The sequence below is a fragment of the Leopardus geoffroyi genome, chromosome D1 (assembly GCF_018350155.1).
Source record: "Leopardus geoffroyi isolate Oge1 chromosome D1, O.geoffroyi_Oge1_pat1.0, whole genome shotgun sequence".
Taxonomy (NCBI): Eukaryota; Metazoa; Chordata; class Mammalia; order Carnivora; family Felidae; genus Leopardus; species Leopardus geoffroyi.
Window position 1 is genome coordinate 22,509,621 of NC_059329.1, and position 24,300 is coordinate 22,533,920.

General features: G+C 38.2%; 1 protein-coding gene across 4 annotated transcripts in view; it reads left to right on the plus strand.

Moving 5' to 3' along the window:
• The first annotated feature begins 3,491 nt into the window (after window positions 1-3,491).
• CHEK1 (checkpoint kinase 1) overlaps window positions 3,492-24,300 on the plus strand; it is a 32,890-nt gene continuing 12,081 nt past the window's right edge. The window contains exons 1-7 of one of the 4 annotated variants that reach the window (XM_045483368.1): window positions 3,492-4,294; window positions 5,006-5,090; window positions 6,150-6,373; window positions 7,573-7,637; window positions 7,727-7,796; window positions 22,848-23,036; window positions 23,477-23,581. In XM_045483368.1, the coding sequence (XP_045339324.1) occupies window positions 5,026-5,090; window positions 6,150-6,373; window positions 7,573-7,637; window positions 7,727-7,796; window positions 22,848-23,036; window positions 23,477-23,581 (718 nt within the window). In that variant the 5' untranslated portion in view covers window positions 3,492-4,294; window positions 5,006-5,025. Of the gene's footprint in view, window positions 4,295-4,591; window positions 4,901-5,005; window positions 5,091-6,149; window positions 6,374-7,572; window positions 7,638-7,726; window positions 7,797-22,847; window positions 23,037-23,476; window positions 23,582-24,300 lie in introns of those variants that run through there. The other 3 variants (XM_045483371.1, XM_045483370.1, XM_045483369.1) reach the window with 3 other exon arrangements.

Consider the following 24,300-nt stretch of genomic DNA (forward strand, 5'->3'; position numbering starts at 1 on the left):
TATGCTCAGGTATTCTTGTATACCCAGGAAACTTAGCCTTCCAACCAACTTCTATACCAAGTGCTTGACCTGTGGGTGAGATTTAGATTTGGTGTAAGATCTAATTTACTATATGTAAATATGTTACTTGATTTATATACAGAATTTCTCCCTAGTGGAAGAGGTTATTCTGAGTTTCTTTTTTTTTTTTTTTTAAATCGATATGAGCAATACCAGGTAAAGATCATTAGTGACCTTCCTTGGTAGTATATATGGGCTAGATAACCCTTTAACTTATCACTATCATTGTTATTCTTACAATTTTAGTTTTGTTATCTTCTAGGCTATGTGAAGCTATCTTTTTTTAAGATTTACTTTTCACCTTTCATGGTTGTAATGCACCTAGTGTAAGAAAAATCAAATAGTTATAAAAAAAGCAACAACACTGTTTTCCACCTCCCAGAGACCCCACTTTCAACTCTGCTGATTCTCACGTTACTTACCTCCCTATCATTAAATAACTTGCTTTAGTTTGCTGTGTGTTGGTTTTTCAATTTTAGGTATCATTTGTTGACTTGGTGGTGTGGAAATTGAGGGTGCTATTCCCATGGACACACAGATTACCATTTTAAAGTTCTATATTTTAGTTATGATTTAGAATAGCTCAATAGTTTTTACTTTATGTTTTTTCACAACTAGGCCATGTGGTATATATGCTTTTACGGCTTTTTTTTTTTTTTTTTTCCTTCCGCATAACTTTTTTGGAGAAAAAAGCTTTTCTCATTTGTATTTTGTACTTGACGCTAATTTCTCCCCAAGCTCTCCTTCATTTGTGCCAGCTTCCTTTCAATATGTTCAAGCTTGTTAGGTATTCATTCTTGGGGATGTCTTCTGTTTTGGTATGTTCTGGTTTGGATTGGTTTACGTCTTAGGCCTGCTACTCACCTGTTGGGTTGGTAGGTCCTCCACATTGTGTTAATCTCCTATTTCCTTCTTGATTATCACCTCTATTTACCTTCCTGAGAAAAAGTGTGGGAGATAGATCTTGCGTGTTTCTTGTCACACTCAGTTGGGCAAGTACAGAGTTCCAGGTTGGGGAGAACTTTTCCTTAGAATGATTTTTTTTTTTAATTTTTAAGTTTATTTCTTTGAGAGAGCAAGCAAGCGAGAAGGGGAGTGGCAGAGGGAGAGGGAGAAAGGGAATCCCAAGCAGGCTCTGCACCATCAGCACAGAGCCTGATGTGGGGCTGGACCCCACGAACTGTGAGATCATGACCTGAGCTGAAACCGGGAGTCAGACGCTCAGCCAACTGAGCCACCCAGGAGCCCCTCCTTAGAATTATTTTGAAGGCATAGGCCATTCATTGTTTTCTGTCTTCTAAATGTTGTTGAGAAATGCAATGCTATTCTGATTCTTAATTTTTTGGTATGTGTGCATTCCCTCCAATTCCCACCACAGGCCTATTAGGAACCTCTCTTTTTATGTAATATTTTGGAATTTTCCCAATGATGCACTTGGGGATGGGTCATCCATTGTGCTGGGTACTTTAAAGTATGGAAAGTCAAGTTCTTCAGTTCTAAGAAATTTACTTATTTGTGTATTCTCTCAACTCCTTTTCTCTTTCTGAAAATTATTTGATGTTGGACTTACTGGGTTAGTCTTCTGATATATTTTTTTTTAATTTACATTCAAGTTAGTTAGCATTTTTTAATGTTTATTTTTGAGAGCGGGGGAGGGGCAGAGAGAGAGAAGACGATAGACGATCCGAAGTGGGCCCTGTGCTGACAGCAGAGAGCCCAGAGTGGGCCTTGGACTCACAAACTGTGAGATTATGACCTGAGCCGAAGTTGGATGCTTAACTGGCTGAGCCACCCAGGTGTCCCTAGTCTCCTGATACTCTTATATGTACTCTTGGTTTCCCATCTTTATTTTTCTTTCTGGGAGATTTCCTAAACTTTTTTTTTCTAACCTTTCTATTTAGTTTCCTTTTTATTTCTGCTGTTACTATTTTTTTTTTTTTATGTCCAAGAGCTTTTTAAAAAAATATTCCTTTGTTTTAATATCCTTCATATTATAAAGCCTTTTCAAATTCTTGGTTGTCTGCTCTTCTTAGGAAGTGGGGCCCTAAAAAGCTGATTGGAAGGTCTATATGGAGTGGGGCTTACGGAATGTCAGCTGCTCTCCTGTGATCTGGCTGAGTTGTCACGTTGATACACAGGAACAGAATTACATTGTTACATAATTGTTACATAGGAGATCCCTGGTACTGGTATTTTTAGATCTTTTAGATAGGTTAGATTCCCTCCTGAAGGCCTGTATGTCTTAGGGATGCCTAGCTGGCAGATTTCTGGGAGTAAGGCGGGGCAAGAAGGCTTTGAGGTTCAGTACATAAACTTAATACCTTTGTGTTCAGTAAGGTACCCAAGTTTTTAACTGTGCCTGATGCTCTCCAGTTAGGATAGGGTTTACCCTCTCAAGTTTTGTACCAGCTTTGGGGAGGAGCAGTTCCTTGGGTATATAAGGAGGGACGGGACCCAATTCTTTTGGCTTCTTAGTCTTTCAGCCTGCCCTGTTTAGCCCCACCTTCATCTCCACGTTCAGTTACCTGGTGTCACTAATCCAACTTGAGCCTTTTGGGAGTTCTGTGATGTAAATCAAGTTGCTTTTCTTTCCTATTGCTGGTTTTAAGATTCATCTTTATCATTCATCTAAAAACTTCCCAATTTCCAAAATTTTGTTTTTCATACTCCATTCTTGTGGGTTATTGCCTTTTGTTACAGATTTACTATTTTAAAATAGTAAACTTTACTATTAGTAAATCGTTGTTTTAATCTTTACTATTGTAGTAAGGTTTCAGAAGGGAACAGAGGCTATTGTGTGCACTGATTCTCTCACATTCTTTAACTGGTATTCTGCCTGAAACCTGTATACCTTATTCATTTTTCAGGCTAAGATAGCTTAATTCCATCCAGACACAGGAACTGTGTAGGTCCCCCTCTTCCTTTCTTCATATTCTTTGTTTATAGCACAGTGCGAAAATGGAGTAAATGACCTGGAAAACTTACTTTATTCCATGAAGCCTAAACTGTTGATGTCATGGTTAAAAACTCCAACAAGCACTTTGAAGTGCTCTGGCCTTGTTTTTCTGTCCCCGGACTTTGCTTTAAAACATGTGTGTGCTTTTTTGGGTAACATGTACACTCATTTTACTGTATTACCAGTATCACAATCAAGAGCTTTATACTCGAGGTGTGTAGCCCAGTTTTAAGAACTGGAGAATTTAATGGAGATTATCTTGCCTGCACCTTGAGTTCCCAGTCTAGTTTACTGTCAAGGGGGAACACTTAACGGTTTTTCCACATTATTTTGTTCTCAAGCAAGTCCCTATCCCGAGAATTTTCTTTCCCATTTAAACTGGTTACTCTGCTTTTAAAATAACGCATCGTACAAAACGAGGCAAAACAGTCCCTTTGCCTCCAGCTGTCTTTTTTACACAGTGAGAATGAAAAAGAGGATAGAAGAATTAAGGCTATGGAGATGCTGTTCCTTCAGAAAGGCTGGGCTAAAGTGTTTTGGAGTCTGGAGACACAAGGCAAAACTGGTTATCCTGACACGCCCTCACAGTACAAAGTGTCGCTTGCTTCCGAGGGATGCCTTTCCACCCCCCACCCCCCACCCCGCAGCGCGGCCAGTCTGTGCTTCTCGCTCCCGCCACAAAGTTCTTTCGTTCTTCACGGGATCTGTTCGAAACGGCTGTTCTAGCTTCTCGGCTCTAGTTTGATCTGTACCCCTTCTTAAAGTTTCCGAGGCAACACTTCTGAATACTATCCGCACAATGCTGCCAGGCCCAGAGCAGCGGGGAGGGTACTCGAGGACCCGCACTCCCAGAGTGTGTGCAGGTCTCCGAGGGGACTTCGGCTCCGCCCAGGAGCGCGAGGACGGCCGGACTGCGGGCCACGCACCGGACACCTGCATGCACTGGGGCCGGGAGATTCTTCGCGTTGATGCGCTCGGCTGTTCTTAAACCTCTCCAGCCTGGGTCTCCTCTCGACTCTAAAGTAACCCGGGCCTGGCCAGCTCACGCCTCGGGGTCAACCGGCCGCCCGAAGTACCGGCCGGGGTACCGGGGTACCGGCCGCCCGAAGAGGCCACTCTTCACAGCAGCCTCAGTAGGAGACGCGCGCTCTCCTGCTTTACGGCAAGGGTGCGCGCGTTTGCGACAGCGTGACGCCGGGAAAGTTTTGGCGGGAAAAGCGCCGCATTTGGATTCCTGTGGTGGCGGGCAAAGGACGGCCTGGTGAGGAGAGGCAGCCGGTAGGGTTGGAAAGGAGTCTGGAAAAGGACTTCGGGGGTCTACATTCGTTGAGAGGGGCATGGCGAGAGAAAGTTATGGGTGACAAGCGAAGTGGATCAGAGATTCCCGCGGAGGGGCGGTTTCTGAGACTGGAGGAGTTTGGGACCAGGGGGACCCTGTTGTAGAGGGATTGGAGAGACTACCTCTCTGCCTGCTGGGGACCCCAAAGGTTTGGGCGCCAGCCGTCTCGAGTGCCAGCTAGCCCTTCCTTCCGCTTCTTGGGGCAGTTTGGCCCCGCCCCAGGCTCCTCCCGGCCTTCTGGATGGCGTGGGGGTGGGAATTGGAGCTGAGCAAGGGGGGGAGGAGGAGCGGCAGGCGTCGTCGGGAAACCCTGTCCTCCTCTAGCCCGCAGCCCTTCACCTGTCTCACCCCTTCCCTTCCCCAGTCACCCCCCCCCCAAAGCATTTGTGCCCCCAGCCTCTCAGCACAGCCGCTGCATTTCCTCGGAGGCCTGAGGGCGGCGGTTGTAGCTTCGGTTCGCGTGGGAGTGGGGAGTGTGAATTACACCACAACATGCCAGAATTTAGTATACTTGTTGGTGCTTGAAAGCCTTGGGTAAAATACGGGTGAGGCGGAGGGGGAAACCAAACTGTTAGTTACGTTGAGGGATCGTGGCAGATGGTTGAAGCTTATCCTCAGCCCCATCTTTTCCGGGTTCCTGCCTTTTACAGCCGTGATCCATCCTGGAGTCATGGCAGTGCCCTTTGTGGAAGACTGGGACTTGGTGCAAACCCTGGGAGAAGGTGCCTATGGAGAGTGAGTTTGAGTCCTTTTACCTTGCCTTCACGCTTGCTTTCGTTTTCTGTCTGTTGTCTTGTTTGAGTACAGATTTGTTGTTTTGGAGTTGTGTATTCTACTTTATTTTCATTTATTTATTTAGACGGAGCGAGCGTGGTTGAGAGGCGGGGGGGGGGGGGGGGGCGGGGAGAGAGAGAGAGAGAGAGAGAGAGAGAGAATCTTACACAGGCTCCATGCCCAGTGTGGACCCAAACTTGAGGCTCGATCTCACGACCCTGGGATCATGACCTGAGTGGAAATCAAGTCAGATGCTCAACCAACTGACCCACCTAGGCACACCAGGAGTTGTTTATTATAATACAGTGGCATCTCAGAGAACAGATCTTTGCATTTGAAATCTAAGACCTTTGGGAACTAAAGCCGCGTGAAGTTTTGTAAGGATCAATTTTTTTCTTCCTTTTTTAAAAAATTTTTTTCTGTAAAGAAGTGGAAGAGACCTGTGAAGTCAGGTTCTCCTCCCACATGTTCCTTGCTGGGTTTTAAGCATAGTGGTTAAATGAGCAAATGAACAGACTCTGGAGTCAGACTACTGGTTTCAGATTTTCACTCTGTTACATACTAACACATTGTTTTGTGTTCTTAGGCAAGCTCCTTAATGTATCTCTGTTTCCTCAGGTCTACCATGACAATAATAGTACCTACCCCATAGGTGCTTAGAACAGTTAGCACAGGCATATATAGCATGAGGTTAATAAATATTAGGTAACGTTATTAAAATCAAATAAATAGAGCATGTGTATATGTGATGTGGCCTAGAATTACTGTTACTCCGTTTTAGTTTACTTTATCAAGCGTTTATTAAATAACCTTTGGATACACAACATAATGACTTCTGTAGAGCATTAGCCATCGTACATCACATTTCAGAAAGGAGTACTGTCTGTTAAGAACATGGCAGAAACCATTTCCTTGGCTTTTACCGGGTGGAGAAAGTAACGAAGGTAAAATTGTTGGATAAGTCAATATTTAATCTTTTGAAGTCTTAAATAGAATTCATGTCTTCGTTTTCCTTTTTAGAGTTCAACTTGCTGTGAATAGAAGAACTGAAGAAGCAGTTGCAGTCAAGATTGTAGACATGAAACGTGCCATAGACTGTCCAGAAAATATTAAGAAGGAGATCTGTATCAATAAAATGTTAAATCATGAGAATGTAGTGAAATTCTATGGCCACAGGAGAGAAGGCAATATCCAGTATCTATTTCTGGAGTACTGTAGTGGAGGAGAACTTTTTGACAGAATAGGTATGGAAATAAGATTTAAGATATCTATTCTACTAATTAAGTTTCTAAATTTGTTTTTTAATCTTGGATCTGCTGTTTGGTCATTGTCCACTCAGAACTGCTTATGCAACAAGGAAATTACAGTAAGTTTTCTTGTTTTTGCAAGTTATGTTAATACATTAAAGTATATATAGATTCATTAAGGAGAACCTTTTTCCCAAATTGTGCATGTGATTTTGGTTAGGGTTGCTGTTTTGTAGAGTTTAAGAATGATAAACTAATCTCATGGTGAAGTATTGTTTTACCTATACAGTGATTTTTCTTTATAGACATTCCAGTTACATGAAATCATTGCATGCATTTACAGAGCCAAAATAATAGCATGTTGTTATATTTGTTCTTCTTTGTTTAAGTGAAATAACTTGAGAACTTTTTAGAATTGCTTTACCTATATTTAGTAAATTCTGTACTTGCTACTTTCAGCATTCTATGTAGATTCAAAGGCTTGATGTTTCAGAACACTGAGAAGTACGTAAAAGTATATTATGTGGATCTAAATTTATTGTCTACAGCTATTGTTTTCACAGTTAAAAAGTGATTATTTAGAATCTCCAGTATGCATCTCAGGAGAGAGTTCAGTGTAAAAGAAATCAAGAGGTAAAGACAGATCAAAATATAAAAAGAAAACTGACAATAGAACATTTTTTAATAAAACTGTATTTCCTAAAGGAACTTTGCAGGCATTCATAGCTTTGTAGTATGAGGGATTAGATGAAGTTTCATTTTGTTGTTCAATATTTGGTGATATTAGTTTATGCTTGCCCAGGCTTATACTTTGGCAATTACATTTTAGCAATGAAGAAAACAATGTGAGAGCATTTAGAAGAAATTAGGGGAGAATTGGAAAGATACCAAATAAATCATGATTAGTATAAGATAATCAGAGGCTTTCAAGGTATGGCTTGCATTCTTGATCTGGATAATAGTTTCTCTCTGTAGTTTTCCTGTGATGTTATTTTATTTTTGCCACATAACAGATGGGGAATGTGAGTTAATTAAGTACCGTGTGAATTAACGGACACTAGAGTCTTAATTGCTAGCATAAGATTCTGTTTGCCAGTATACCATCACAAATGTCTAAGCTTTGATTTAGGAGACTCTGTGGTTGCTGCCTGATTATGTTTACATGGCAGGCTAACTTTCATTATTAATTCTTATAGAGCCAGACATAGGCATGCCTGAACAAGATGCTCAAAGGTTCTTCCATCAACTCATGGCAGGAGTGGTAAGTACAGTTGTTTCTCTTCCTTTTACATAAAATTAATATGAATGAAGTAAGTTAGTAAAGTATGCCTCTCTCTGTTTCTCTTTTAGGTTTATCTACATGGTATTGGGATAACTCACAGGGATATTAAGCCAGAAAATCTCCTATTGGATGAAAGGGGTAGGTATAGCATTTTGTCACTATTGCCTAAATTATTTTAATCTATACAAGGCAGAGTTGAAGCTTTTGCATTATTGAAAATTTAGGGCAAGAAATCTGAAGGAAATTTGAGATACTCAGTATATTTTACAAGCCCTTCCTGATATAGTTGTAGATGAAATAGAGAAATCTAATCTAGATGCAGGGTTAGCTCACTAAATGAATAACTGTATGAATAGTCTTAACTCTTCAGTGAATTAATAAAGGAAAGTTTATGTTGGAATACCCTGGACCATAGCCTTATCCTGTTTGTTCTAGTTAGTTAATTAATTTTTTTTTCAAGTTTTTATTTAAATTCCAGTTAGTTAACATAGTATAATATTAGTTTCAGGAGTAAAATTTAGTGATTCATCACTTACATATAACCCCCAGTGCTTATCATAACAAGTGCCTTCCTTAATACCCATCACCCATTTAACCCATCTCACAGCCCAACCTCCCCTCCAGCAATCCTCAGTTTGTTTTGTATGGTTAAGAGTCTGTTTTATGGTTTGCCTCTCTTCTTTTTTTCCTTATGTTTATCTGATTCATTTCTTAAAGTCCACATATGAGTGAAATGATATGGTATTTGTCTTTCTCTGATTGACTTATTTTGCTTAGCATAATACATTCTAGTTCCATTCATGTCATTGAAGATGGCAAGATTTCATTCTTTTTTATGGCCAAGTAATATTCCAGTGTATATGTATACCACAACTTTATTCATTCATCTGTTGATGAACACTTGGGCTGTTTCCATATCTTGGCTATTGTTGAAGATGCTGCTATAAACATCAGGGTGCATGTGTCCCTTCGAATCAGTGTTTTTGTATCCTTAGGGTAAATACCTAGTAGTGCAGTTGCTGGATCATAGGGTAGTTCTTTTTTGAACTTTTTGAGGAACTGCCATACTGTTTTGTAGAGTGGCTGCACTAGTTTACATTCCCACCCACAGTGTAAGAAGGTTTCTCTTTCTCTGCATCCTCGCCAACATCTGTTATTTCCTGTGTTGTTCATTTTAGCCATTCTGACAGGTGTGAGGTGATATCTCATTGTAGCTCTGATTTCTATTTCCCTGATGATGAGTGATGTTGAGTATCGTTTCATGTTTGTTAGCCATCTGTATGTCTTCTTTGGAAAAATGTCTGTTCATGTCTTCTGCCTATTTCTTAGCTGGATTATTTGATTTTTGAGTGTTGAGTTTGGTAAGCTCTTTTTTTTTTTTTTTTTTTTTAATGTTTATGTATTTATTTTGAGAGAGAGCTTGAGTGATCAGGGGAAGGGCAGAGAGAGAGAGAGGGAGAGAATCCCAAGCAGGCCCTGCGCTTACAGTAGGGTTTGATCTCACAAACCATGAGATCATGACCTGAGCCAAAATCAAGAGTCAGATAGATGCGCAACCGACTGAGGCCCAAGTTTGAAAAGTTCTTTATAGATTTTGGATGTTATTAATAACCCTTTATCAGATATGTCATTTGGAAATATCTTCTCCCATTCCAAAGGTTGTCTTTTAGTTTTGTTTGATTTTTTGCTGTGCAGAAACAATTTATTTTCTGTGCAGAAGCTGTTTATCTTGATGAAGTCTCAGTAATTCATGTTTGCTTTTGTTTCCTTTACCTCTGATGATGTGTCTCATAAGAGGTTGTTATGACTGAAATCAAAGAGGTTGTTGCCTGTGTTCTCCTCTAGGATTTTGATGGTTTCCTGTCTCACATTTAGGTCTTTGATCCATTTTGAATTTATTTTTGTATATGATGTAAGAAAGTAGTCCAGGTTCATTCTTCTACAGGTTGCTGTCCCGTTTTCCCAATATCATTTGTTGAAGAGACCATCTTTTTTCATTGGATGTTCTTTTCTGCTTTGTTGAAGATTAGTTGACCATATAGTTGTGGGTCTATTTCTGGATTATCTGTTCTGTTCCATTGATCTATGTGTCTGTTTTTGTGCCAGTACCATCCAGTCTTAATGATTACAGCTTTGTAATATAACTTGAAGTCCAGAATTGTGATGTCTCCAGCTTTGCTTTTCTTTTTCAACATTGCTTTGGCTATTTGGGGTTGTTTGTGGTTTTAGGATTGTTTGCTGTAGCTCTGCAAAGAATATTTGTTCTTCCAATCCACAAGCATGGAATGTTTTTCTGTTTCTTTGTGTCATCTTCAATTTATTTCATATGTGTTCTGTAGTTTTCAGCATACAGATCTTTTATCTCTTTGGTTAGGTGTATTCTTATGGGTTTTGGTGCAATTGTAAATGGGATTGATTTCTTGATTCCTCTTTCTGTTGCTTCTTTATTGGTGTATAGAAATGCATCAGATTTCTGTACGTTGATTTTGTATCCTGCAACTTTACTGAATCCATGTGTCAGTTCTAACAATTTTTCAGTGGCATCATTCGGGTTTTCTACATAGAATATCATGTCGTCTGCAAATAGTGAAGGTTTGACTTCTTCCTTGCTGATTTGGATGCCTATTATTTCTTTTTGTTGTCTGATTGCTGAAGCTAGGATTTCTTGTATTACGTTAAATAACAATGGTGATAGTGGACATCCTTGTCTTGTTCCTGATCTTAGGAAGAAAGCTCTCAGTTTTTCCCCACTGAGGATTATATTGGCTGTGGGTCTTTCATGTATGGTTTTTATGATGTTGAGGTATATTCCCTCTATCCCTACTTCATTGAGGTTTTGTGTTTTTTTTTTAAGTGTTTATTTTTGAGAACGAGAGAGACAAAGAGCGAGTGCAAGTGGAGGAGGGGCAGAGGGAATGGGGGACAGAGGATCCAAAGTGGGCTCTGTGCTGACAGCAGAGAGCCTGATGCAGGGCTTGAACTCATGAACTCAGAGATCATGACCTGAGCCGAAGTCAGATGCTTAGCTGACTGAGCCACCCAGGCACCCCTCTTGAGGGTTTTTTTGTTTGTTTTTTTAGAGAGAGAACTCGAGTAGGGGAGAGAGGCAGAGGGAGGGGGAGAGAGAGAATCTTAAGCAGACTCCATGCTCAACATAAAACCCAACACGGGGCTTGATCCCACAACCCTGGGATCATGACCTGGGTCAAAATCAAGTCAGTTGCTCAGCCAACTGAGCCATCCAGGCGTCCCTATTGAGGGTTTTTATCAAGAATGGATGCTGTATGTTGTGAAATGCTTTTTCTGTCATCTACTGAGAGGATCATATGGTTCTTATCCTTTCTTTTATTAATATGGTATATCATGTTCATTGATTGCAAATATGGTATATCCTATTCATTGATTGGATGCTTTCAGTCCAAGAATAACTATGTACTATTGGATTCAATTTGCTAGTATTTTGTTGAGAACTTCTGCATCCATTTTCATCAGTGCAGAGCCCAATGCAGACTCTAACTCACGAACCCTGAGATCATGACCTGAGCTGAAGTTGGACGCTTAACCAACTGAGCCACCTGGGAGCCTTTGTTTGTTCTTTTTAATCTGTGATTTGGATAGAGATGCAAGGAGTTTAATTATATTTTATGGATGTCATGAAAACTGAGAGAGATGGATAGTGAAAGTGTTAGCTTATTAAGTCAAGATCAAAAAAGATGACAGAAATGTCTGTAGCATGAGGCAGTGATTTTTGTCTGTTTTGTTTAATGGTTATTTAGTGCATTAGAATAGTGCCTGGCCAATAGTAGGCTTTCAAAAATATTGAATGAATGAATACAGCAGGCCAGAGAAGTGGGTCAGGTTTAACTTTTCCAGGACAGAAAAATCTGAAGTTCAGGATTTGGATTTTGAAAAGTAACTAAGTTTAGTTGAATCACATTATCTTTGGTAGAAAAGCAGGTTAAAAAAGACTTTTACCAAGTAACAGATTTCATATTAGTCACCTGTGTGATGTAGTCAGTAGAAAACTAGGGTGATACTGAGAATGAGGAAGATAGCATTCCAACACTGCTTCAGTGAGGCCATACTGGAAATAATGGGTGTCCTGGGACACTACTGTAAAAGGTATGTAGATCACTGAAGTGCTTTTACAGGACAGTGATGAGACTGGTGGAAGGGGCACAAACTATGTAAAATAAGGAATAATTGAAGGAGCCCAGGAGAACGTTACTAGTGGTTAAATACAGTTTTTCTGAACACGTTGGTGAAAACTATACAGAAGCAGTGGATTAGTGCAAGCATGGACCCTGTTATTGGACCTATCCAAAAATTGAATAGGTTGCTTTGGAATGTAGTAAGTTTATAACATGAGAGTCAAACACTAGATTATTAATTATCAGGGAATATTATAAAGAGAATTTAAACATTGCTTGGCTAGTTGGACCAAAGTATTTTTAAGATCTTGTCCAACCCTGACGTTTAGTATTGCTGGCAGTGTTGTTCACAAGTCACTGTACTTTCTTTTCAGCCTCCTAACATTTTCCTGAACTCTGTAATTGACCTTCATACAAGGAGATAAGCTAAGAAAAGCCAGTTTATTTAATAAGTAATGGAGATGTGAATATTTGGAATGGGAAAGCTTTGTTTCCAAACTAAAAATATTGGGTGTTTTTCTTTATAAAGATAAAAGTTAATCATGAAGTAAGATGAAAAACATAAAGAAAAAGGTAAAAAATCACCAGAAATCCATCAGTCAGTTATAACCACTGTTAAGTTTTGGTGAATATCTTTTTGATATCCTTTTATTAACCCATCTACCTAGCTACCTAACATCCTCCTTTGGTTATTTAGCCTTTTGCAAGTAGCTTCTTAAGGCACATAGCAAACATTTAGACATTTCGAGAATTTGGTGTATGGGAAAAAAGGAACAGAATCGTTGATTGATGAGTCCCAAGAAATGAGAGCACAGCTGGAGAATTCCTTTATTTATTTATTTATTTATTTATTTATTTATTTATTTATTTTAATTTTATTTTTTATTTTTTAAATTTACATCCAAATTAGTTAGCATATAGTGCAACAATGATTTCAGGAGTAGATTCCTTAGTGCCCCTTACCCATTTAGTCCATCTCCCCTCCCACAACCCCTTCAGTAACCCTCACTTTGTTCTCCATATTTATGAGTCTCTTCTGTTTTGTCCTCCTCCGTTTTTATATTATTTTTGTTTCCTTTTCCTGATGTTCATCTGTTCTCTGTCTTAAAGTCCTCATATGAGTGAAGTCATATGATATTTGTCTTTCTCTGACTAATTTCACTTAGCATAATACCCTCCAGTTCCACCCACGTAATTGCAAATGGCAGGATTTCATTCTTTTTGATTGCTGAGTGATACTCCATTGTATATATATATACCACATTTTCTTTATCCATTCATCTATCGATGGACATTTGGGCTCTTTCCATACTTTGGGTATTGTTGATAGTGCTCTTTTAAACATGGGGGTGCTTATGTCCCTTCAAAACAGCACACTTGTATCCTGTGGATAAATGCCTAGTAGTGCAATTGCTGGGTTGTAGGGTAGTTCTATTTTTAGTTTTTTGAGGAACCTCCATACTGTTTTCCAGACTGGCTGCACCAGCTTGCATTCCCACCAACAATGCAAAAGAGATCCTTTTTCTCTGCATCCTCGCCAACATCTGTTGTTGCTTGAATTGTTAATGTTAGCCTTTCTGACAGGTGTAAGGTGGTATCTCATTGTGGTTTTGATTTGTATTTCCCTGATGATGAGTGATGTTGAGCATTTTTTTATGTGTCCATTGGCCATTTGAATGTCTTCTTTGGAGAAGTGTATTCATGTCTTTTGCCCATGTCTTCACTGGATTATTTGTTTTTTGGGTGTTGAGTTTGATAAGTTCTTTATAGATTTTGGATACTAAACCTTCATCTGATATGTCATTTGCAAATATCTTCTCCCATTCTGTTGGTTGCCTTTTAGTTTTGCTGATTGTTTCCTTCGCTGTGCAGAAGCTTTTTATTTTGATGAGGTCCCAGTAGTTCATTTTTGCTTTTGTTTCCCTTGCTTAAGGAGACGTGTTGAGTAAGAAGTTGCTGCAGCCAAGATCAAAGAGGTTTTTTCCTGCTTTCTCCTCGAGGATTTTGATGGCTTCCTGTCTTACATTGAGGTCTTTCATCCATTTTGAGTTTATTTTTGTGACTGGTGTAAGAAAGTGGTTCAGGTTCATTCTTCTGCATGTCGCTGTCCAGTTTTCCCAGCACCACTTGCGGAAGAGACTGTCTTGATTCCATTGGATATTCTTTCCTGCTTTGTCAAAGATTAGGTGGCCATACGTTTGTGGGTCCATTTCTGGGTTCTCTATTCTGTTCCATTGATCTGAGTGTCTGTTCTTGTGCCAGTACCATACTGTCTTGATGATTACAGCTTTGTAGTATAGCTTGAAGTCTGGGATTGTGATGCCTCCTGCTTTGGTTTTCTTTTTCAAGATTGCTTTGGCTATTCGGGGTCTTTTCTGGTTCCATACAAATTTTAGGATTATTTGTTCCAGCTCTGTGAAGAATGCTGGTGTTATTTTGATAGGGATTGCATTGAATATGTAGATTGCTTTGGGTAGTATCAACATTTTAACAACATTTGTTCTTCCTATCCAGGAGCATGGAATCTTTTTCCATTTTTTTGTGTCTTCTTCAATTTCTTTCATAAGCTTTCTATAGTTTTCAGCATATAGATTTTTCACCTCTTTGGTTAGATTTATTCCTAGGTATTTTATGGTTTTTGGTGCAACTGTAAATGGGATTGATTCCTTGATTTCTCTTTCTGTTGCTTCATTGTTTGTGTATAGGAATGCACCCGATTTCTGTGTGTTGATTTTATATCCTGCAACTTTGCTGAATTCATGAATCAATTCTAGCAGTTTTTTGGTGGAATCTTTTGGGTTTTCCATATAGAGTATCATGTCATATGCGAAGAGTGAAAGTTTGACCTCCTCCTGCATGATTTGGATGCGTTTTATTTCTTTGTGTTGTCTGACTGCAGAGGCTAAGACTTCCAATACTATGTTGAATAACAGTGGCGAGAGTCGACATCCTGGTCTTGTTCATGACCTTAGGGGGAAAGCTGTCAGTTTTTCCCCATTGAGAATATTAGCATTGGGTTGTTCATATATGGCTTTTATGATCTCGAAGTATGCTCCTTCTATCCCTACTTTCTTGAGGGTTTTTATCAAGAAAGGATGCTGTATTTTGTCAAATGCTTTCTCTGCATCTATTGAGAGGGTCCTATGGTTCTTGTCCTTTCTTTTATTTATGTGATGAATCACGTTAATTGTTTTTGCAGATATTGAACCAGCCCTGCATTCCAGGTATAAATCCCATTTGGGCGTGGTGAATAATTTTTTTAATGTATTGTTGGAGCCGGTTGGCTAATATCTTGTTGAGTATTTTTGCTTCCATGTACATCAGGAAAATTGGTCTGTAGTTCTCCTTTTTAGTGGGGTCTCTGTCTGGTTTTGGAATCAAGGTAATGCTGGCTTCATAGAAAGAGTTTGGAAGTTTTCCTTCCATTTCTATTTTTTGGAACAGCTTCAAGAGAATAAGTGTTAACTCTTCCTTAAATGTTTGGTAGAATTCCCCTGGAAAGCCATCTGGCCCTGGACTCTTGTTTTTTGGCAGATTTTAGATTACTAATTCGATTTCCTTACTGGTTATGGGTGTGTTCAAATGATCTATTTCTTCCTGTTTCAGTTTTGGTAGTGTATATGTTTCTAGGAATTTGTCTGTTTCTTCCAGATTGCCCATTTTATTGGCATATAATTGCTCATAATATTCTCTTATTATTGTTTTTATTTCTGCTGTGTTGGTTGTGATCTCTCCTCTTTCATTCTTGATTTTATTTATTTGAGTCCTTTCCTTTTTCTTTTTGATCAAACTGGCTAGTGGTTAATCAATTTTGTTAATTCTTTCGAAGAACCAGCTTCTGGTTTCATTGATCTGTTCTACTGTTTTTTTGGTTTCAATAGCATTCATTTCTGCTATAATCTTTATTGTTTCCTGTCTTCTGCTGGTTTTGGGTTTTATTTGCTATTCTTTTTCCAGCTCCTTAAAGCATAAGGTTAGGTTGTGTATCTGAGATCTTTCTTCTTTCTTTAGGAAGGCCTGGATTGCTATATGCTTTCCTCTTATGACTGCCTTTGCTGCATCCCAGAGGTTTTGGGTTGTGGTGTTACCATTTTCATCGACTTCCATGTACTCTTTAATTTCCTCTTTATCTTTTGGTTAGCCCATTCATTCTTTAGTAGGATGTTCTTTAGTCTCCAAGTATTTGTTACCTTTCCAGATTTTTCTTGTGATTGATTTCAAGTTTCATAGCGTTGTGGTCTGAAAATATGCAAGGTATGATCTCAATCTTTTTGTATTTACTTAGGGCCGATTTGTGTCCCAGTATATGGTCTATTCTGGAGAACATTCCATGTGCACTGGAGAAGAATGTATATTCTGCTGCTTTAGGATAAAATGTTCTGAGTATATCTGTTAAGTCCATCTGGTCCAGTGTGTCATCCAAAGCCTTTGTTTCCTTGTTGATTTTTTGATGAGATGATCTGTTCATTGCTGTGAGTGGGGTGTTGAAGTCTCCTACTATTATGGTATTACTGTCGATGAGTTTCTTTATGTTTGTGATTAATTGATTTATATATTTGGGTGCTTTCACATTTGGTGCATAAATGTTTACAATTGTTAGTTCTTCTTGGTGGATAGACCCCTTGATTGTGATATAATGCCCTTCTGCATCTCTTAATACAGTCTTTATTTTATTTTATTTTATTTTATTTATTTATTTTTTCAACGTTTATTTATTTTTGGGACAGAGAGAGACAGAGCATGAACGGGGGAGGGGCAGAGAGAGAGGGAGACACAGAATCGGAAACAGGCTCCAGGCTCTGAGCCATCAGCCCAGAGCCTGATGTGGGGCTGGAACTCACAGACCGCGAGATCGTGACCTGGCTGAAGTCGGACGCTTAACCGACTGCGCCACCCAGGCACCCCCAGTCTTTATTTTAAAGTCTAGATTGTTTGATATAAGTATGGTTACTCCGGCTTTCTTTTGTTGACCATTAGCGTGACAGATGGTTCTCCATCCCCTTATTTTCAATCTGAAGGTGTCTTTAGGTCTAAAGTGGGTCTCTTGTAAACAACATATAGATGGATCTTCTTTTCTTATCCATTCTGTTACCCTATGTCTTTTGATTGGAGCATTGAGTCCATTGATATTTAGAGTGAGTACTGAAAGATGAATTTATTGCCATGATGATGCTTGTAGAGTTGGAGTTTCTGGTGGTGTTCTCTGGTCCTTTCTAATCTTTGTTGCTTTCTTTTCTCCCCTCAGAGAGTCCCCCTTAAAATTTCTTGAAGGGCTGGTTTAGTGGTCACAAACACCTTTAATTTTTGTTTGTCTGGGAAACTTTTTATCTCTCCTTCTATTTTGAATGACAGCCTTGCTAGATAAAGAATTCTTGACTGCATATTTTTCTGATTTAGCACACTGAATATATCCTGCCACTCCTTTCTGGCCTGCCAAGTTTCTGTGGATAGGTCTGCTGCAAACCTGATCTGTCTTTCTTTGTAGGTTAGGGACTTTTTTTCCCTTGCTGCTTTCATGATTCTCTCCTTGCCAAAGTATTTTGTGAATTTGACTATGATATGCCTTGTTGATGGTCGGTTTTTGTTGAATCTAATGGGGGTCCTCTGTACTTTCTGGATTTTGATGTCTGTGTCTTTCCCCAGGTTAGGAAAGTTTTCCACTATGATTTGCTCACATAACCCTTCTACCCCTATTTCTCTCTCTTCCTCCTCTGGGACCCCAATGATTCTGATGTTGTTCCTTTTTAATGAGTCACTGATTTCTCTCATTCTTAAATCGTGCTCTTTTACCTGAGTCTCCCTCTTTTTTTCTGCTTCATTATTCTCTATAAGTTTGTCCTCTATATTGCTGATTCTCTGTTCTGCCTCATCCATCCTTGCCGCAGCTGCATCCATCCGTGATTGCAGCTCAGTTGTAGCATTTTTAATTTCATTCTGGCTATTTTTACTTCTTTTATCTCTGCAGAAAGGGATTCTAATCTATTTTTGACTCCAGCTAGTATTCTTAATATGGTGATTCTAAATTCTGGTTCAGACATCTTGCTTATATTGGTGTTGATTAAATCCCTGGCTGTCGTTTCTTTGTGCTCTTTCTTTTGGGGTGAATTCCTTCGTTTTGTCATTTTGAAGGCAGAAAATGAATTAATGAGGTAGAAAAATTGAAATTAAAAAATATTAAAATTAAATAATTAAAAACACGCACAGAAACAAAAATTGAATAAATGATGCTAGATCCTAGGTGTGTTTTGGTTGGGTATTGAAAGTGGTTTGACAGATTACAGAAAAAAAGGGGGGGGGGGAGAAAAGGAAATCGTTTGAAAATTTGAAAAAATGAATACACTGAAGTAGACTAAAATGAGATGAGGGGAGTAAAACAGAATTTGAAAAAATATACACAAAAGTAAAGAATACAGTAGAAAAAAATTAAAAAAAAATATTTTTAATAAAAATTAAAAACAAAATGAAATTTTTCTTTCTGTATTCAAGAAAAAGAAACGAGAAAGAGAAAAAGGAAAAAAAGGAAATCGTTTGAAAGTTTGAAAAAGTGAATACACTGTTGTAGACTAAAATAAAATGATGGAAGTAAAATAGAATTTGAAATAATTTACATAAAAGTGAAAAATGAAGTAAAAAATTAAAAAAATATATTTTTGATAGAAATTGAAAGTAAAAATGAAGTTTTTCTGCATTCACGAAAAAGAAAAAAAAGGAAATTGTTTGAAAATTTGAAAAGGTGAATACACTGAAGTAGATTAAAATAAAATGATGGAAGTAAAATAGAATTTGAAAAAAATTACACAAAAGTAAAAAATATAGTAATAAGAATTTAAAAATATTTTTAATAAATTTGAAAATAAAAATGAATTTTTTCTCTTTCTGTATTCAAGAAAAAGAAAAGAAGTGTAAAAGAGAAAAAAAGGAAAAGAAAGAAAATTGAATAGATGAACCTGCTAACAGATTGAAGTAGGACTGAAATTGCTTCGTTTTCCCCTAGAAGTCAGTCTATGTAGCTCTTTATACTCCATAAACTAAGCCGGCTGTGAGACTTTTGTTCTTGAAGAGTGAAGTTGGCCCAGTTGGGCGGGGCTCAGTGTAACAGCTCCGATCTCCACTAGATGGCGCTGCTAGCCTACTGGGGTGGATTGTTGCGGGCTCCTAGGTGCGTATGCGCGGGATCGGTGAAAATGGCGCCGCCCAGCTACCCAGTCTGTTCTCCCAGGTCAGCAATGGCACACCAGCCCTCTGTCTTCAGCTTTTGTCCACTCCCCGCTTTTTCACTCTCTGTGACCAGGCCCCAGGCAGTACCTCTGTCCCGAGTTTTGTCTCAGATGCTGGAGAATTCCTTTAACTTCCATTTATCATTCTATTTTCATTACTTTTTGAATGCTAATAGCCTTGATGATATTACAGTCAATTCCTCCCCTTCTTCATTTACAAATTAAGTCCTTTTTTGAATAAATGTAGGTTTCTAGCTAAATAAAACACTCTGGGAAAGAAGAATTGTGTGTCTACCTGTGAGAAGCAGTATAGCATATTTTTAAGAGCTTGAGATTTACAGTCATTTGAACCTAGGGTTAATCTAGGCCACCTCCTAGTAGGTGTATGGCCTTGGGTAAGTTGCTTGCCTTCTCTCTGCCCCACTTTCCTTCTTTATAAAATGGTGATAGTAAGAACTATTTGGGTTGTAAGGATAAAGGAGACATATATATCTTTACCCATATATGTATTAACATAAGTTAGATCATAAGATATATGCTTTTTTAACGTGCATGTGGACTTTATTTTTCAGCCTTTTCAATTGTATTTATAGTGTAAAAATCTTTACTTGTAATGAAAACTTAAAAAAAATTCAGGCATGGGGCCCATCTGGCTGGCTCAGTCAGTAGAGCATGTGACTTTTGATTGTAGAGTGATGAATTCAAGCCTCACATTGGGCATAGAGCTTACTTAAATAAATTCAAGCACATAAAAAATTATATAAAACATATAATACATATTATAATAAAATAAAAATACAGCAACCACCTGTGTAACAACTTGGTTTAAAAAATTAAACATTATACATATGTATACCACTCGAAGCAGTGGTGTTTATAATAGCAAAAAACTGGAAACAACCTAAATATCTGTCAATAATAGAATAGATAAATTATGAAATGGATAATTTATAGGTACAAGTAATGACATGGATATAAGTTTCATAGAAGTATTTATACCAGTATGATTCTATTTAAAGGAAGTTCAAAAATATGTAAAATAAAACATTGTTTATTTGGGAATAAACAAATATGGGAAAAATTACAGAGGAAAAAAGCATATTAAAACCAAAATCAGAATGGTGGTTACTTATGAGAAGGTAGAGAAAGAAATAAATTGAGGGAAGTAATTACAGGGGATTTCAAAAAAAATTTTTTTTTTTTTACATTTATTTATTTTTGATAGAGACAGTATAAGTGGGGGAGGGGCAGAGAGAGAAGGAGACACAGAATCCAAAGCAAGCTCCAGGCTCTGAGCTGTCAGCACAGAGCCCAACGCTGGGCTCGAATTCCCAAACCACAAGATCATGACCTGAGCCGAAGTTGGACGCTTAACCGACTGAGCCACCCAGGCACCCCAATTAATTACAGGGGATTTCAAAGGAGATATGAATGTTCTTAAATTGAGTATTGGGTAAATGGGATATGCTCACATCCTGCATATTCTATAAACATTCTTTTGTTTCTATTCAATATTTAATAATCTTTTTTTAAAAAGATAATGTTACTGGGGCACCTGGGTGGCTCAGTCAGTTGAGCGTCCGACTTCGGCTCAGGTCATGATCTCGCGGTCCGTGAGTTTGAGCCCCATAACGGGCTCTGTGCTGACAGCTCAGAGCCTGGAGCCTGTTTCAGATTCTGTGTCTCCCTCTCTCTGACCTTCCCCCATTCATGCTCTGTCTCTCTCTGTCTCAAAAATAAATGTTAAAAAAGAAAAATTTTTTAAAAATAAATACAAAAAGTTAATGTTACTAATATAGTCCAAGTCCTGTGTATGCCTTCTCAAATGTATTCCCTTTTCTTTTTCTCAGAGATAACCACACTCCTCAATTTAGAATTGATTATATGCAGTTCTCTAACCTGAGTGTTATGTTGCAGACATAAGGAAACAATAAAATCTGAGGAATGCTACAGTCATCCATTATTAGTATTTTCAGTGATTAGTAACATAGAAGTAACTTGGCACTCTAACTCTCAGGGGTTTGTCAAGATTGTGTCATGTATAGCTATTAAAACGATAATTACAGTAGCTACCTCCCAATTCAAATACAGGTAAACATTATCGATGGATTATATATCATATTGTATGGATATGTATATACCTGATTTTAAAGAATCAGTCCCCTATTTTAGGACATTTAAGTTGTTTCTAGCTTAGAAAATGGAACAGTGATGTCTGTTCTAAAGTTTTGTGCAGTCCCCGTATAAAACTTGGGTCATATTATAATGGATATTTGCTATGCCTTTGTCCTTTTTTTTTCCACTCATACCCTATTCCATGTCAGAACTATAGATAGACCTTTTCTTTTTTTAAACAACTTACCTACATAGTTTTCCTTGCATACATGTGTAACAAGATTTTACCATTTCTTTATTGGATATTTAAGCTGTTTACAGATAATACTGCTAGGAATATTCTTGTGTTTGTGAATTTGGGGGATTATTTCTGTGTTTGTGTTCCTGGAAATGGGAATTGCTAGTTTAAAATTCTTTTTTAATGTTTATTTATTTTTGAGATTGAGAGACAGCACAAGAGGGGATGGGCAGTGAGAGAGAGACACAGAATCTGAAGCAGGCTCAAGGCTCCAAGCTGTCAGCACAGAGCCTGACATAGGGCTTGAACCCACTATGAACTGTGAGATCATGACCTCAGCCAAAGTGAGACACTCAACCGACTGAGCCACCCAGGTGCCCCGGGAATTGCTAGTTTAAAGAATGAATATTTCGGGGCGCCTGGGTGGCGCAGTCGGTTAAGCGTCCGACTTCAGCCAGGTCACGATCTTGCGGTCCGTGAGTTCGAGCCCCGCGTCAGGCTCTGGGCTGATGGCTCAGAGCCTGGAGCCTGTTTCTGATTCTGTGTCTCCCTCTCTCTCTGCCCCTCCCCCGTTCATGCTCTGTCTCTCTCTGTCCCAAAAATAAATAAACGTTAAAGAATGAATATTTCAATTTTGACATCTTTTGATAGATTACCCTCTAAAAAGGTTATACCATTTGACACCTTGATAATAGGGGGTCTTCCCTCACTCCTAAGATTAGGTTCGATTCCCTTGCTATAAGATCTAGTAATATCCTATGTTTTTGTAACTTTCCCAACAGTTGTCTGTTGTTAATCTTCTTTAGTAATTCACTTACCTGCATTGGCTAGCATAGCATCAGTCAGTTTTGGTGGATATTCACTAAGCACAGGGTAAGTTGAAAGTTCTGCTTGTAGTTTGTGTGTGTTAAAGATGAAGTTAGAGGAAATTTGCCTTTCTGGTTTATTTTCTGTGCGTAGTTCCTCCTCCTTTTCTAAAGTTAGCCACTTTGACACGAAATTTTAACGGTTTGTGGATCTTTAGTTTTGGTATGTCTTTACATATTTTCTTCCTGCTTTTGGGTTTGTTTGCTGCTGAGAAAGTTGTACCTGGTTTGTTATTGATGTCTTCTTCCAGCCCTTTGTACAAGTTGATGAAGGACTTGGCTGTGCTTTCAGCCTAAGACTATAGTGCCCTTTTTACAGAAGGACAGCCCCTTTTGACTCCATTGTCTTTAACCTGGTCCAAACTGTTTTGTGTATTGATGATTTTTCTTTAGTTAATAGAAGCTCTGAGGCCTTTTTCTAGGTTTAGCTAGGTGAAAATGTCTTTTATTTCTTTTAAAATGTCTTTTTTGTCATTTTAAGGTAGAAAAGTTCTACAAACTTGAAGTAACACCAGTGATTTTCCAGTAATACTTAATTCCTTTAAGTATATCTATTTACAAAACATCTTTATTAAGTGCCATTCATTTTTCCTTTGGTTTAGATAACCTCAAGATCTCTGACTTTGGCTTGGCAACAGTGTTTCGGCATAATAATCGTGAGCGTTTATTGAACAAGATGTGTGGCACTTTACCTTATGTTGCTCCAGAACTTCTAAAGAGAAAAGAATTTCATGCAGAACCAGTTGATGTTTGGTCCTGTGGAATAGTACTTACAGCAATGTTGGCTGGAGGTAAGAGCTTTTTAATCATGATGAAACTCCTGTCTATGGAAAGCCAGATTTGTTGTACCAAAATAAATAAAACAAACCAGGGGAATCCATATTTATATGATAGTATTTTGATAGTAAACTTATTTATAACTAAGTTGGAACTTTTAATGTCAAAGCTTTTTAAAAATCAGTTTTATGTAGAGCTACTAAATGAAATATCACAATAGCAACCTCTTTTAAAATTTATGTGAATAATTTTGGAAAGAGTAGGGTAGAAGTAGTTCATCTGTCTTTGAGGTGCCTCTAAAATTTCTATGAGTTAGCATTCTTAGTTTGAAAACCATATTGAATTAATTTGGAGGAAACATTTGATGGATTTGTATCACTGATTATTTTCCTTTAAAATCTTTACTGTATAATGACATGAACACTCAGAAAACTGGGACTTGTTTCTTTTTTAGAATTGCCATGGGACCAGCCCAGTGACAGTTGTCAGGAATATTCTGATTGGAAAGAAAAAAAAACATACCTCAACCCTTGGAAAAAAATTGATTCTGCTCCTCTAGGTAACTGGGTTATGTTGATTGAAAGCACTGATTTCTTGGATAATGAAGACTAGTGCTGTTTGAATTTTTTTCTTATAAATTTTTTCTTTTTAACTTTTAAATAATCACATAAATAGTCTGTGCTCCTTGCAGATAGATTAGAAAATAACAATTTTTTAATTTTTTTTTTTTTCAACGTTTATTTATTTTTGGGACAGAGAGAGACAGAGCATGAACGGGGGAGGGGCAGAGAGAGAGGGAGACACAGAATCAGAAACAGGCTCCAGGCTCTGAGCCATCAGCCCAGAGCCTGACGCGGGGCTCGAACTCCCGGACCGCGAGATCGTGACCTGGCTGAAGTCGGATGCTTAACCGACTGCGCCACCCAGGCGCCCCAACAATTTTTTAAAACCCTATAATCCCAGCACTCAGCACTCGTTAATAGTTTCTATTAATGTTTCGATATATAGTTCTACACTTTGTTGTAAAAATAAATAGCAAGTATATGTTTTTTGTATATGTATATAAGTGTGTGTGTTTTTACAAAAAATAAGATCATACTACACATGCTATTTTATAACCTGTTTTTTTGTCTTAATGCTATAGTCAAGTACATTTTTCCATGACTATAGTTGTAGGTCTGTCTCATTATTTATAAATGAAAGCTGTGATGGTATTTTGCTATGTGGATATGTCTTACTATATGCATCCAATTCACTGTTTCAAAGACTTATATTTTA